Source organism: Solanum dulcamara, chromosome 6, assembly GCF_947179165.1.
Source record: "Solanum dulcamara chromosome 6, daSolDulc1.2, whole genome shotgun sequence".
In the NCBI taxonomy this organism is placed as follows: domain Eukaryota; kingdom Viridiplantae; phylum Streptophyta; class Magnoliopsida; order Solanales; family Solanaceae; genus Solanum; species Solanum dulcamara.
This window is the reverse complement of record NC_077242.1, coordinates 66139200-66155576: the sequence shown is the minus strand read 5'-3', so window position 1 is coordinate 66155576 and position 16377 is coordinate 66139200. Positions and strand designations below refer to the sequence as shown.

The window sequence follows — 16377 nt, the reverse complement described above, 5'->3', positions numbered from 1 at the left end:
CTCACTTCTTGGCGGTTAAGACTACTGACACCGCAGAAAATTATGCGAAGTTGTATATACAGGAGATCGTCAGATTGCATAGGGTCCTTTTGTCTATCATCTCAGACAGAGGAGCTCAATTCAGTTCCCAATTTTGGAAATCCTTTCAGAAGGGATTAGGTTCTAGGGTGAACTTGAGTACAGCATTCCATCCCCGGACAGATGGCCAAGCAGAGCGCACAATTCAGACATTGGAAGATATGTTGAGGGAGTGTGTGCTTGACTTCAAGGGAAATTGGGATGATCACTTGCCTCTCATAGAGTTTGCATATAACAATAGCTATCAGGCAAGCATTCAAATGGCTCCTTATGAAGCCTTGTATGGGAGGAGGTGTAGATTGCCTATTGGGTGGTTTAAAGTTGGTGAAGCCGAGTTGATTGGGCCTGACCTCGTTCATCAAGCCATGGAGAAGGTACGAGTTATCCGAGAGAGGCTAAAGACAGCCCAAAGTTGCCAAAAATCTTACACCGATGTGAGGAGGAGAGACTTAGAGTTTGAGGTGGATGATTGGGTGTATTTGAAGTTGTCACTCATGAAGGGGGTCATGAGGTTTGGAAAGAAGGGGAAACTTAGTCCCCGATACATTGGTCCGTACCAAATTTCAAGGCGGATCGGGAGTGTTGCTTATGAGTTGGACTTACCCTCAGAGCTAGCTTCTATTCATCCGGTATTCCACGTTTCCATATTGAAAAAGTGCTTGGGCAATCCCTCGTTGGTAGTCCCCATTGACAGCGTTGGAATTAAGGATAGCCTGTCTTATGAAGAGGTCCCAGTCCAAATTCTTGATCGCCAAATTCGCAAATTGAGGAGCAAGGAAGTTGCCTCAGTAAAAGTTCTGTGGAGGAATCAACTTGTTGAGGAAGCCACGTGGGAAGCGGAGGAAGCCATGAGATCTAAATATCCACATCTATTTGTGCCTACCGAGGAGAATATTGAAGGTAATGACCATTTCCTTGACTCGAATTCATTTGTGCCTTTTTGAGTTTTGATTGATATTTGATTGAGAATTTGATTGATTGAATGGCTGAGTTTTGATTGTGATTTATACCCCGAGTCCATTCTTGGTTGCTCGTCATTCGAGGACGAATGATCCCAAGGGGGAGATAATGTAACACCCCTCAAAATTTTTCCTAAGATTTGGGCCTTCTTTGTATACGTGTGGGGCCCATCGTATTTATTTCGAAGTATGTGCTTGAGTTGAGATGAGTCCCTGATAAATTTAAGAGCGTTAGAGGTGATGTGGGGTCATTGAGGACCCCTAGGACCGAGCTAAGTCCAAAAGATCCGTCGTGGCTAAGTTTAGGACGAGTTCATGTAAGGGTCGACTTTCAATGACCCTATCTTTTGAAAGACGTCAATATGGGTGGCCCACGACCTATCAAATTAAAGGTCATCGAGTCTTCTTTCCAATGCCACCAAGAACGTAAATTTTGGAGTTCGGAGTCAGAAGATATGACGATCCGAAGATGAACTAGCACGACAGGAAATTCATTTTTGGCCTGGGTTGCAACTACTGGGGAAATGGCCTTGGCGCTGTAAGGGCGCGATGCACCACTATCGCGTCAGAAACATGCCTCAGTAGTTTGGTCCCTGGCGCGACGCGCCACTAAAAGTTGTGCAGGGTTTTTCAGGCTAAATTCCCAGAATTCAGAACAATGGGCTTGGCGCTGTAAGGGCGCGACGCGCCACTATCACGCCAGAAACATGCCTCAGTAGTTTGGTCCCTGGCGCGACGCGCCACTAAAAGTTGTGCAGGTTTTAGGCGTAATTGGCCTTGGGGCTGTAAGGGCGCGACGCGCCACTATCGCGCCAAGGGCGTTTTGGCCTAATTTTCAGAATTTGGAGGAAGGGCAATTTGGGAATTTTTCCCAAATTATATATATACACAAGCCTTGTGTATTTTGGGGTCATTTCTTCAGCCCCCACTCTCTCTCTAAAAGCCCTAGCTCCTCTCTCTTCTCTTCTTCTCCATTTCCAACCAAAAAGGAGTCCAAGAGCTTCAAGACCTCAAGCTTCCATTGAAGACCCAACCACAAGGTTTTCTTCAAGTCTTCACTAAGGTATGTAAGGCTATCCAAAACATGGGCTAAGTCCACCCATGTGCCCTATTCTTGTTTTGAGGTTAGATGTCCATGAAAATAGAGTTTCTTGATATGGTCTAAGTTTAATGAGTTTTGTCCCCTATTTATTTGATTCTATATGCATTGATGTTGTTGAGCTAAGAGGTTCCTAAAATGAGCCCTTATGTGAGTATGAGATGATGAAGAAATGAGTTGCTAAATATGTTTTATTGGTCTTCTCAATTATGTAGACTTGATAAAGTATACTATTTTCTTAAACATGTTGCTTATTATAAAAATGTCGATTTGAAGTCTTGAGGATGTGATGAGTCACAAGGATTTTCTCAAATGGATGGAGGTAATGATTTATTATATCTAGATGATGTCATATATGTGCATTTAAAACTTACTTGAAGATATGATTGAGATTGAGCATTGAGATTGAGCATTGAGATTGAGATTTGATTGTGATAGAGTTGATGAGTTGACAAGGTTGTAATGAGACTTGTTGATATGAGCTGATTGAGTTGATTTGATGGAGTTTTATGAGCATTGAGTCTTGGGAGGAGTATCGAGCACCGAATTGGGCAAGAGTATAGTCCATACTCGAACCCAATATCTATGTTGCCAAACGTAGGGGGGATTGAACTATTAAAGTCGGATGCTTCCCCGAGAGCTTTTGTCCTGACATTATAGGACCTGGTTGGATTGGATCCATGAGTGTTCGTCGTTCATGCCCTGGCAATGTATGAACGGGCGTGGCAACAATGTCGTTTCGTTGTACCTTCACTGGCTCATAAGTGTTGGTTGTCGGTTAAGAGAAACTCCCAAATAGGTTTTGATAGTAATCTGAGTCAGATTGAGTTGAATTGTATATGATTGGTCCAGTCTAAATCATATCCTTGTTTGGACTTAGGACATTTGATTGAGTTGTCATTCCTTTTGAGTTGAGCTCCCGAGTTGATTTATTCTTCCTTGATGTTCGTTGTATTCGGCCATTTTACATACTCGTACATTCCATGTACTGACGCTATTTGGCCTGCATCGTTTCATGATGCAGAGACAGGTACTAGAGATCATCAACCGGCGCTCCGTTGAAGATCCACATACACTTCCAGCCAGTCGGTGAGTCCTCCTAGTTTCCGGAGGATATTGGGCCTTCTTGTACAGTTTTGATTGTCTTTTCTTTATTTAGATTGTCGGTAGCCATGGTCTTGTCATTGACACCTTTTAGACTTGAATAGAGGCTTCATAGACTGGAGTGTGGGGAGGTCGAGCGGTCATCTTGAGGAGTCCTATTTTGATTATCTTCTTTGATTTGTAAATGTTTGGCCTTCGGCCCTTATGTTATGAGAAGGATTTCTTTAATTGAGTTTTCGCTAAGAGAATATGCTTGAATGAATGAGTGACTGTATCAGGTGGTTCGCTCGGAGGTCAGAAATGGCCTTCGGGTGCCAGTTACGTCTAGGGTACCCTCCCGGGGCGTGACACTATGCATTCACGAAACTAGGCGGTGTTCATGGCTGAAACGAACACAACCGTGAAAACCATAGATGGTTGATGATTAATTGTGTGACTTATGTTGTCTAGTTATACAATAAATTTCAACGGTTCAAAGATATCGTATCTACCGATTGATCGAGTATATCCTATATAAGTTCACTATGGAAAGTTTAAAGGGAAACCTACTTATCTAGATGCAATTAATCTTTGCTTGTATATCACACACTTATCCGTGCATTCCTTTATCTTGTAGACATTCCCTATTCATGTGGGGGATTGTTGGGTTTAATTGATAGTTTGAATGGGAAATTGAGGGGGGGAAATGGAGGGAAAAATGATCTGTTCTCTCTTGCTTTATTAAATAAGCTTTGATCCCACATAGGTGGTGGAAATGAAAAATCTCCTACTTAAAAGTAGAAGCACTTCTTCATGTTGTTAAAGGGTCAAGAAGAGGGTCTCCCCTCGCGCCGTCGTCTTCTTCGCTCGCTCAACTCGGTTTCGGCTACGGCTACGGCTACGACTACAACTTTGGCTTTGGCTTTGGATTTGGTCAATTGATATGATTGATTGATAATCTTTTTGGACCAAATTTCCTTTAAATTTTAATTAATTAATATTATTTATTTATTTAATTAATTAAGTGAAAAAATCTTAACCCGTGACTCGCGATCCGTTTCTTTCCCGGATTAATTTAAAAATATTTTCCTCCATTTTTCCAACGGATTTTTGAAAGGTTGCAACCTTGCCCGAAAAGTTGCAAATCTTTTCTCAACAGGCAAACCTTTTCCCAACAGGTGTTTTTTCTTAAAAGGTGTAAACAATCTATATATATCTGTTAATCCTCAGAATGTTCCATACGAAATTTCTGAAATAACATCTTCTTCTTCTTTTTTCTGCACTTCCTAAAACTCGTGTGATATACAACCTTCAAGTGGTTCGTAGTCACCAGAATTTGCAGTACCTCTATTTTGGTGAGTAAATCATTCTATCCTGGGAGGAAAAATTCTAAAAAAACCTCAGGTACGTTGAGGGGAATAATTTCCTTAAGGACACACTCTGCATTCAGTGGGCTCGATTTTGTTCTTACATTAATTTTTCAGATTCTGTGTTTTATTACTTTCAGTAGTTGTTGTTACTATTTTAATATTTACAATACAGTTTACTAACAGTATTTAAACAAATAGGAGAGTTGCAATCCCTTGATTTGTGTTAGCAATCCTTTGATTTGTGTTTTTTTAGTTAACCATCCATTTGGCATGTAAAGAGGAGGATCCTCCTCCTTTTACGAATTCAATTGAACAACTGATCAGATCATCATCATTTTTGCGTTGATTTGCATAAATTACAGATATAAAAATTTCAAAAAGGCCCTAGCACCGATCTTGTGGCTTTGCGTTGCATAAATCGCAAGGAAACTGTTCTCATTCGTCGCGATATATGATTATTTTTTATTTGATTCGCTGATTATGCAGTGAAGGATGTTTATCGTTGGTTGCAGAGGCGGCTAGTTATTCATTGCCATGTTCTTCACCTTTTGTGGCAGTTGTCGATGTCAATAAAAGGAATTTGCTTCCGATTAATGAAGACGATGGAGATCTCGTTTTCACAAGGAAGAAATCTTAAGTTTAATTTGGAGAAAATAATTTTTCATCTTAAAAGAATACGATTGAAAATATAATATACAATTGATGATGTGATCCACATTGTAAATTGAATGAATGTGAATTTGTATGTTGGATGATTCAAATGCAAATTTATTTGGAATACAATTCAAATGATCTGATCCAAATTGTATATTGAAGATAATATATTTTGAAATACAAAATCAGTTTAGAATACAATTTGTTTGAAATATAATTAAGATGATCAGATCCAAAATATATATTTAGAATACAATTTTATTTAGAATACATTTTGTTTGAATATAATTTAGATGATTTGATTCAAATTGTATATTGAATACAATAAAATTTGGAATACAAAATAAAGTTGGAATACAATTTAGACAATCTGATCCAAATTATATATTTAGAATATATTTTATTTTAAATATAATTTGTTTGGAATCCAATTTAGATGACCCAATCCAAATTGTTTATCTTTTTAGCGTTCTTCTTTATTGATTGCTTCCGATTATCTAGACTCACTGGATATCATCGTTACTTCTAATAAGCACACGAGGACGAGGATAATAACTTCATTGTAATAATAATATTAATAATAAAGAAAATCAAAATATGTTTTATGTAAAGAAATAGATACGAGTATATCATATATAAATATGTTAGATTGAAGGAGAAAAGAAATGAGAGAGAAAGAGGTATGTTGGTTCTGATTTGGACCGTCAATAATAAATGTTCTCCAATTTCGCAAAGGAAAAGAAATAGTTTGGGATTTTTTTTGTTTTATTTTTAGCTGAAAACGTGGGTTTAAGTATAGTAAAATTTGAATGTATTTTTGCTCATAAAATATTATTTTTTAAAAAAATATTTTTAAACTATAATTATTTTTAATAAATAAATTACTAATTTTGATTAGATACCTAATTTTTCCAAACAAAAAATTACTGTGTGAGAAGGCCGACTTATGCGAATTTGGCCCGCCCCATTTGCCGATACCATAAGTATGATAAATTTTAATTAATTAAACAAAATAAAAGAGGAAATACGAAAAAGATTCAAGTACACCACAGAGCATCGGAGTTGTCAAAGACGCAGCTAACAGATAGCAGATTCGATCGCCGGCGCCTGCAAAAGGATTCTCACAGTGATTGTTTGTAAAGATGGGCGGCGAATCGAATTACGAGATTCATCAAAACGCCTACATCAAGTTAATCCTCCATGCCCTTAAGCACAAGACTTCCTCCGTCAACGGTGTTTTTCTTGGCCGTATCTCCGGCAACGGCGACAACGTCGAAATTGTCGAATCCGTTCCGTTGTTCCACTCTCAGATTGGTCTACTTCCACCACTCGAAATTTCACTTATCATGGTTAGTTGGGGACCCCTTCCTTTCTTCTTTCAACTCGCATCTATTCTACAAGTTGAAATAAAGTGGATGCTCACAACTGTACTTGCAACCGGTTAATTGAAGTACCCTAATCGTTGTGATAATGAAATTGAGCATTTGATTTATATTTAGTAGTAATTGAAGTATCTTTTTGATAATGAAATTGAACAACAACAATAACTACATGGTATTTAGTAGTAATTGAAGTATCTTTTTGATAATGAAATTGAACAACAACAATAACAACATAGTCAGATAGTCAGAAAGTGAGGTATGAGGAGGGAAGATCGTATGTAGATTTTATCCCACCTGAGAGATAGAGAGGGTTTTATGCACCACTAAGTGGATATAATTAAGGAAAAATTATCTAAATACACATTTTATTTTAGCTTAAATCTCTAAAATTCTCTACTATTTAAAAAAAATTCAAAAATTCTCTCTCCGATACATTACTCCCCACTCAATGATACATCCTTATGATACATTCCTCATCTCTCGAATACAACCCTTCCCTCTCGGATACATCCCTCTCTTATGTATCCAGATATCCTATCGTCTCTTTGATACAACTCTATCCTCTCTCGAATACATCTCTCCCCTGTATATCAGGACGTCTGCTGATGTATTCGAAATTTATAAATTTTAGGGGTTTTTTGTAATTTGAAAAAAGTAGGAAAATAATGTAATTAACTCTTAACACTATGAGATTTATGTAAATTATCCTATAATTAATCCTGATAGGGACGAGCTGGCCAGGACTTGGCTCGGTTAAAAGTCGGGCTCGTTGAGGTAGCTCGGTCCAGCTCAATTGGCTGCTATGGTCATGTAATGATTATTTCAAAACAAAAATTCATCCATTATTCTTAATTAAGTTGGTAAAATGTCAATTCAAAAATTATTATTTGTTATAATTATATATAATTTTGTACTTCTTTAATTAATTTGGTGCAGTTAATTTTTTTTATATACATTCGTACTTAGGGTACTTACTTTATGGGTGATACAAAATGTAATTCATATCTTAAATTTAAAAATTCAAATAAAATAAATTAACATTGTACTATTTTTTCAAATTTAATGTTGCTTTGTTTTATTTTTTTTCCCGAAAGTTCTATTCTATGTTCAATATTAAGTTAACCTCATTTGAATTGATTTCTAATTTAGACTAATATTGTATACAATTGAATCAGATTTAAATGCCATGACCAATCGAAACTAGTAACGCTTATATTTTTCAAACCAATATATCATAAAATTAATTTTCTAACGGCATAGCACTATACTGCACTAATAGCCGTCTCAGGCTCGGCTTGATGCCAAGGCCTAATTACAGGTAAATCTCTATGAGAAACATTAATTAGTGACCGAGTAAGAATGATAACTAACCTGCTATTACACATTTAACTAAATTTTTTTACATTGTTAGTATAATTTTAGTTCAATACTTGTAATGTGGGTTCATATCCACTATATCTGTAGGACAATAGATTTGAACTGAGTATAAATGGATGTTTTTGTAGAATTTTCAACTAAATATATACCATGCCTTCTACTTGTTCTAGTTATTTGGAATTCTCATCTTGTCTTGTTTAAATTTTATTTGGATAGATTGAGGAGTACTATGCTGATAAAGGTTTGAGTATTGTGGGTTATTTTCACGCAAATGAAAGATTTGATGATTTTGAGGTCGGAAATGTGGCCAAGAATATTGGTGATCATATCTACAAATATTTCCCTCAAGCTGCTTTACTTCTGGTACCTTTTTTTTCTTACTCAACATAGTTTTAATTCAAAATGTTCCAATCTTTAAATTGAAGTTAACAAAGTGCTTGAGCTTAATGTGTCTTGTATTTTACAGTTGGATAACAAGAAGCTTGAAGCTTTACTGAAGGAGGGGAAAGACAGGAGTCCTGTAGTGCAGGTATGCACATTTCATTTTCATGAGCTATTGGCTTTTGAACAAAATGAAGTCTTTTTATTCTTCTTCATACTCTTACCCCTACCATACCCCTACCAGTTAATTATTAATGTCAAGTTTCACAATCATTTATGCCATTCAAAGTTGAACTTTTGGTGCATTAAGCTTTAGTGACTACACGACCAGCTCCCTATCTATTGTTTATACTTCCTTAAGAATAATTCTAGCTGCCATATGATTTTTTCTTCTATATCTGTCCCATTTACGCTTTCTAATGAAGTTTGTTGGAGTAATATGGTTGCTTAGTATCTTTTGTTTCCAATTAATGCGGAAGGTTATTAATTCTTTCCATTTACTAGGGAACTTTGTGTTGTTATATGACGATATAGAACTCTGCCCTTTTGTTTTGATAACTATGGGAGTCAAGGAAATCAAGTTCACATCTAAGTCTGTATGTGCACAATAATCTTCGTGTTCTATTTCTGCTGGGTGAAGAAATAAAAATCCTCCTTTTATATTCTATCTGCGGTGTTTCTAATTCCAGTCGGCATGAAGGAAAAACAGTTGATAATCCTACTTCTCTGTCTACCTTCATCATTCTTCTCTTTTTTCTAAATTTTGATAAGTTTTCATCATTTTTCTCTCTATAATCTTTTTGGATAATACCAAGTGTTCACATATGGTGCTTCCAGTAGCACCTGCATAATGTCTCCACTGTTTCTACTTGTCATTCACTTTAACTCCTATAAGAATCTTTTGATTGGTCTCTTAACTCCTGTAAACTGGCATTGGCACTAAAGGAAAAATCAGCTGCAAATGCACCATAACAAGGTTGTCTATACTAGTAAATTGATGCCTTCTACTCCCAGTTTCATCTTCATTTCCTGTCTCTCTTGTTATGCAAGTGATAGCTCATTTGCATTTTTTGAGTTCTGTTGGAGAGCTTTCTATTTCAAGAAGTTGTATTAGAGCAGCTCATTGCCTGAAGTACTTAACAAAATATGATGTCTAGTTGTCATGTTAAATCCTTTTTCAAGGAGATTATTTGAAGCTTGACATGTTAAAGAGGAAGTCATGCATGCGTTTGCGTTGATAGGGAGATGGATCTTCACCTAATTCAATCCCAAAAGCTACTTCCTGAGGTTAATATTGCTCATGACCATATAAAGAGACCAATTTTTCTCATCCCTGCATGCTCGAGACTTGACATTTGGTGTTACGACCCAAGCTACACCCTAGACCTGACACGGCGAATAGGATTCTGAAAGACCCTGAACAAGCCTCTTAGCATAAGTATGACTTACGATCACAAGATAATCAAAGTAAATTGAAAGCGGAAGATAGGTCTTGATATAGCAAACTCAACATAAGGAAGAAATCTGAGTATAACATATGGAAATGTGGAAATCATACTAGTTTGACATAGCCTCTACTATCAGGCATAGGACAAACCCTATAGCTCATGAAATAAACTGAAACAGAATGAAGTCTGAAAATGAAAAGACATAAGGAACTCATAAAGTGGCCATGCCCTCGAACCATGAGGACTCACCAAGCAGTGCAACGTAGGTAGGATCCAATACTAACCACGAGCCGGATGGGGAGCGTCATGACCTATATTATAAGACAATATAGGCAAAAGAAATATGTGGTCAGTACTATGGAATGTAATGAGTACGGAGAATTTGCAATGCATGACATAGAACATGATAGTGCAATGACCAAGCTAAAACATGACATAATCATTTAAAACATCATTAGAAAGATAAAACATGGTCAATGCTATATTCGTATCAAAATCATAAGCTTAACATAAGTGAGAGATACCGTAGTTGACATAAACCATGTGAGCTATAAAATGGAGACCAGTGTCTCCCTCCTACAAAATAGATTGTCCTACTTGCTAAGGTAAGGTTTCATTAACATGAGCTATTTGTGGATCCTCTAGTTAGGGCCAATTAAGGCAAATTCTACAAGGGCATATAGTTCTGGGACCTGGGTAACCGCCACTAGTCCAACTCGGTGATAGGTAACTTTCAACAAGAATAGTCATAATCATAGCATAATCTTTGAACATGGTAATAATCTTGTAAGACCAAATTCATCATAACATACTTTAAAATCATAGAATAGCTTCTTTAACAAATTATGATTTCATAACATAATCATAAAGACACTTCTTTAAGCATCTAAATCATGACAGGCTTTGTTCATAGAAAATCATGAAAATCTTTTATGATGAGAATACTTAACTTTGAAGCAAACTTGTTTTAAAATCATATTTGATACTTTGTCTAAAAGCATCCTTAAAATCATAGTTCTTCAAATTCATGATGCATGCATAATTCTCAAACATAGTTCATTATCACAAAATAGGCATAATGCATGGGTTTATGAGAAAAATATTGAAAACATGTAATTAAGATCAAATCATGCACAATAAGATCGTTGAGAGTGATATAATCATAATTGATTGAACCCAATGCAAAACCATCAAAAAAACCTAGGGTTTAGGAAGAAATTATAAAGAAGAATTGAAAGTACTTTGTGACTCCATGAATGAAATTCCTACATACCTCAATGGAATCCTAGCTTGAAATTGAAACAGGAGACTTGAATCCTTGAACCCTAGCTTGGTTGAAGAAGAAGGCCTTGAGAGAATTTTCTTGAGAGAACTTTGGGATTTTGAGTGAATGAGAGGGAATGGGGGAATTTGAAGGGTTTGGGTAATTATAGGTCTTAGGAAATAGTCCAAAGCGACATAGCTTAGATATTAAAAGAATTGGAAATGACTAAAATATCCCTGGAATTAAATTACCTAAGGTGACCTATGGAGCCTACCTACGGATCGTCGAGTGGGCTCGTGGAAATCAGGCCAAAATTCCAAATCTCACAATTTCCCTTCTACAATCCGTAAACCTGCTCGTCCTGTTCAACCCCCAATACCAACTCTCTGAATCTCATTGTACAGGACCACCTACAACCTGTACCCTTTTCTACTGTCCGTAGGACCCCTTGTGGAACCACCCTGAACACAGTGTCTCTGATTCACCTTCTATGACCTTCACCTATGATGGGGCCTTATAACCTTCTACGGACTGTCTTGTTGGTCCGTAGGAATCCTGAAACTCTGAAAAATTTCCAATCTGAAGATCCTACCTACGAACCCTCATCTACGAACCGTAGCACTGTATACGGTCTGTAGATCAAGCTTGTAGGTCACATCTGAAACTCAATATTTTCCCCAAGTGTTGGGGCTCACCTATGACTGCCTTCCTACGAGTCGTAGGACCTTGTACGGCGGCTCATAGGTCCTCTCATAGGGGCCTGCACCATAACTTCTGCAAGTTTTTCTTCCAATCGTGCCTTCCGACTTCTGAGGTGTTACATTTGGAGCATGAACAATATAAGATGGGGACCCAACATCGGATCAACAATGAAGTGGGATGAGTCTAACTTTGATACCATAATAGTAATAGAGAATTTTACTTTAACAGTCGAAAATGGGATCCTAATTGCAACTAATATAAACATTTTCACCTAATTACCTATCATAACAAAATTTACTATTTATAGCAACTATGTTGCTCACACTCTTGCGTGTCGGATTCTCCAAAATAGTGTATTTGGGGGGAATCCGACGTGAGTGCAGCATCGAAAGTGAAGAGTCCGCAACTTAGTATAACAAATTTTGGGAATAGGGGGTTACTTGATTTTAGGCTCGTATTGTGATTTCTCTCTACCACCTAACCGAAACCCTTATCTCTTTCTACCACCTTCACTCCAGTCGCTGGCTCGCTGCCCCATCCCCTATTCTCCACTCTGGCTACCGCCGTAACTTTGACCAGCACTGTCCTCTCTGTAGATCACCAGAGCTTGTATTGCAGGTGCTTTCTCCTCCTCTTTCTTTCTCTTTTCAATATATTTTGTTCTGCCGTTCGACAATTGAAAGATTTTTTTTTTCCTTTTTCATGGTAGCGATTTGCTTGGTTGCTCTCCACAAAGTAATGTTCACGTATAGATTAGTGATCTACGTACCTACTATCAAAATCAATCATTTCTCATAAATCACAATCATATAGAAAAAAATGTTATTATCTGGCGATGTTTCTGACATTACAAATTTGGACTGAGCTAGCTCCAGCGGAACTCTTCTTTCATTTGCTTGCATTGTTATTGTGGAAGGAATGGTGTTATGGTGGTTTTTGGTGATGGTATGGTGATTTTTTTGGTGGTGGTCCAGTGGTGGAATAATTGTTTGTCGGGTGTTTGTAGAGTGTGTTACTAGTTGTGGAATGAGTGTATGTAGAAAGTATGTGAGGTGTATGTTTGAATAATTGTATGTTGTGTGTATGCCACATGTATTAGTAGTTTATACCGGAGATATACATGTCCTACACATGGGAGAAAATAAGGTGTGAAAGCCATGGAAGAGCTCCAGCGAAGAAGAAAAACATCCTCAGGTGTCTAAGAGCATGCAAAAATAAAATAAGAATGTCCCAATCAAGTCATCGGGTGACATAAAATAGCATATCCAGGATCATCCTGTCACTATACTATGTTAACAAACAAATAGAACTAAGTGAATTTGATAAAAAGAATCAGTCCATGATCTAAAGCTTCCTGAAATCAGTGTCCTCATTTTCTCTATTTTAGGGCTCCATGCATCCATCAATAGATATTTCCTTGTTACTGGTTAAAAAGCCATCATATTCATCGAGTTTGATAAAAAAGGTAGATGATTTCGACCTTGCAAGTGAGAAAACATGCCAACAAAAAAGGAAGTTAAGCTATGTGTATTTGCTTGTTGGGTCTACATTATATGAACCTAGAAAAGAGGATGAGAAAATAAAACAACAGCGGAATGGAAGATTATCCCAAAAAATTTCATAAGTTGATACTTGAATCTCAAGTGTGTTTTGGTTTTCCAGCAAAGCTCTAGTAATTTTCTGGCGAAACAATGACTGTCGGTAGTGAAGTATGACAGGTGGGGATGGGGACAATGGTGTGTTTTTGTGAAAGAGAATGCAAATACCTAATGTTGTGGGTTTTGTTGGAGATTGTTTATGCTTTATAAAAAATATTGCTATGTTTTGACAATAAAAGAGTATTACTCCGTATGTTTTATTTTGTTTGTCTTACTCTCATTTTTAGTCTGTTTCAAAAAAATGTTTCTATATGTAGTAACTGTTTATTCCTAACCTCCTACATGACATGTTTAAGACCATATGATTCATAGAGTATTTTGGTACATTACACATATATTTGGTTTAAGACCACAAGATTCAAAAGTGTTCTTTATTTTCTTAAAAAATTTCATGCCAAGTCAAACTATGACAAACAATATGAAACAGTGGGAGTATTAGTTATGCTAATTATGGTCCTATTTTAGCATATGTAGAAAACCATAGAAAAAATTAACCTCGGGCCTAACTCAACACAAAAGCTAGCTCTATGAAGACAACCCGAGGGAGGTGCTCCGTCACAACACCCCACTCCCCCTTTTATACGTAAGCAGTCAACTCCTTAAGGAGGACACACATACCACATGGAACCTTCTCGTTGCGGTCCAAATCACTCTCACCCTCGCAATAAGTACCATGGATGTCCCAATCACCTTCCCCCCCCCCCCCCACACATGCCATATATATTTGTACGTTTTTTCCCCTTTGTGCCTATTTTTATTAAAGTCCTCACTTTATTTTCACTTAAAGCCCCAACGTACCTTAGAGCTTTTTTGCTTTTGATAACACTGTTTCTGATAGTTCGATGGCATGTTTGATCGTTTTCCCTTTTATTGAAAAAGACATGGTCAATCTCGTCATTCAGGTGGTTCTAGTGGTCATGCTAATATGCCTAGTGGTAACCAAGGTCGGTCTCATAATCCTATTTGGCCTCAGCTTTGATTAAGAAATCAAATGCTGGGATTGCAAACAAGTAGGTCACAAGAGAGCTGCTTCTCCTCTGTAAAAGAAACCAGGTAACCCTTGTTCTGGACCAAACCATCGCACTACCATCAATGGCTTAACATGATTGGCCCCTTGGTATCAGAGCCCTATTTATGGGTATATTCTACACAATCATTTTCCATATAGGGACACTAAATACATTATATTCTAACATAGTTGAATCTGTAACACTAAATGAACTGAAACTCTTCCTTAGGCTCTTGTTAAGGTCTGGAAGACAATTTCATTTGATAACAAAGAATTCAAAAATGGGATATTCTCTTCATATTTCCATCAGAGATGGGTTCACTTTTATAACACCGTTGTTGAGGAGAACAACCTGTTCTTGAAATCATTCATGGCTACAAAGATAAACATAATAATCATACTTCCAGTTTTGACATGACCCGGTTCTTGATTTCCATCAAGAATAAGAAGGAAATTGGAGAATCCATCTGGGGTGGCAAAATTAAGGGCAAGTACAATGAATAACGTGAGATAACTCATTTAGTTATGGCTCAATAATGGATTCGATGACCTTGACTGAGAGATTTTTTTATCTGGATTGTTGGACCATATTCCCACTGGCTTGTTATCCAATGTTACTTGGTCGAGTTAAAAGGAATTACGAGTATATAATGCGATGTGAAGGAAAATCTTATAATTGACCTTAGCAAGAAAACATTTCCTCCTTACTAATATTTCCAGCAGTTCCTTTTTTTTTTCCGGGTAATTGTGGTGTTCGGGTCAGCTTTTGCACGTGTTGACTAATTTCATGGGGTACCTACTATCTTTCACCAACACAAGTATTGGGTAATACTATTCGCCAAGGCTTGGACAAATGGGAAGAAAGCACCTAGTACTTTTATCTCCGCTAGCATTTGAACCACTTTATTGACCATTAGGCCACACCCTTGAGTACATATTTCCAGCGGTGCTAGATGTGATTATTTTGAAATCCGTTAGATAACATTTGTGATACTTTATGGAGTCAGTGTCTCTATTCTCTGTATTAATCTTGTTCTCCCTACTTTTATAATTGTGTTACATATTGCACTACAAGCTAATTCAGAGGTCCAGGTTCTGCTCGACTTTAAAGCTCGTTCTTGGCAATTCTTTGTGTTTTCGTAATTACTAGTAATGCTTGTATTTATCAAAATAAATAAATAAATACTTGTCTTGCTTGTATAAGACTATGATATTATAGTGGTCCTTTAACAAGTTATTCATGTCATCTTTATTCAGCTTTACACTAAGGAATTATCTAGGAGCTGGAAACTAGTGGGAGCAGATGCAAGTGGCTCTCTGAAAATTAAAGGGCCATCTGCAAATATTGTGCTTCTAGATTATATCTCATCAGGGAAATGGAAGGACATCGTAGATTTCGATGACCATCTGGATGACATTAGCAAGTAACAGCTACATACTATTATCTGCTTGAACTTTGCTTATTGTTCTCTATAATTTACTTATGATTTTCTCCTTATGCTAATTCATTTTGGTAGGGACTGGCTGAATCCAGAGCTCTTCAAGTGAGGTGTCTACGGAGGATGACACAATTATCATGTTGTTACCGGCTATGGCATTTGGTGAATATCCCTCCAGCGTAGTTGCTGCGTTTTATGAAGAAACAAATGTAATAGCTCTGAATTTGCAGACTGATGAAGATTACCAATTCCCTAGTGGCTTTGGAATATTATAGAAGACGGTTTCATGTCGTTGCAAAAGTATGCGTTTCTGATAGTTCAAACATGATTCTTGAGCAAGACAACTCAATTTTGTACTGAATGGAAACATAATTTTTTATTTAGAACTAAATTCATTTTGCATGCTTGTTCATGGGTGGTTGTTTTTAGTTCTCAAATTTGATAACATGTTCTTTCATTGCATGAAAAGGCACT

At 37.0% G+C, this 16377-nt stretch overlaps 1 protein-coding gene across 1 annotated transcript; it reads left to right on the top strand.

The window, feature by feature from the left end:
• Window positions 1-6245: 6245 nt before the first annotated feature.
• On the top strand, window positions 6246-16303 carry LOC129891282 (ER membrane protein complex subunit 8/9 homolog). Its single transcript, XM_055966586.1, has 5 exons — window positions 6246-6592; window positions 8219-8365; window positions 8469-8531; window positions 15722-15888; window positions 15982-16303. Exons 1-5 carry the CDS (start codon window positions 6386-6388, stop codon window positions 16010-16012), a joined length of 615 nt encoding a protein of 204 aa, XP_055822561.1. The 5' UTR covers window positions 6246-6385; the 3' UTR covers window positions 16013-16303.
• Window positions 16304-16377: the final 74 nt, after the last annotated feature.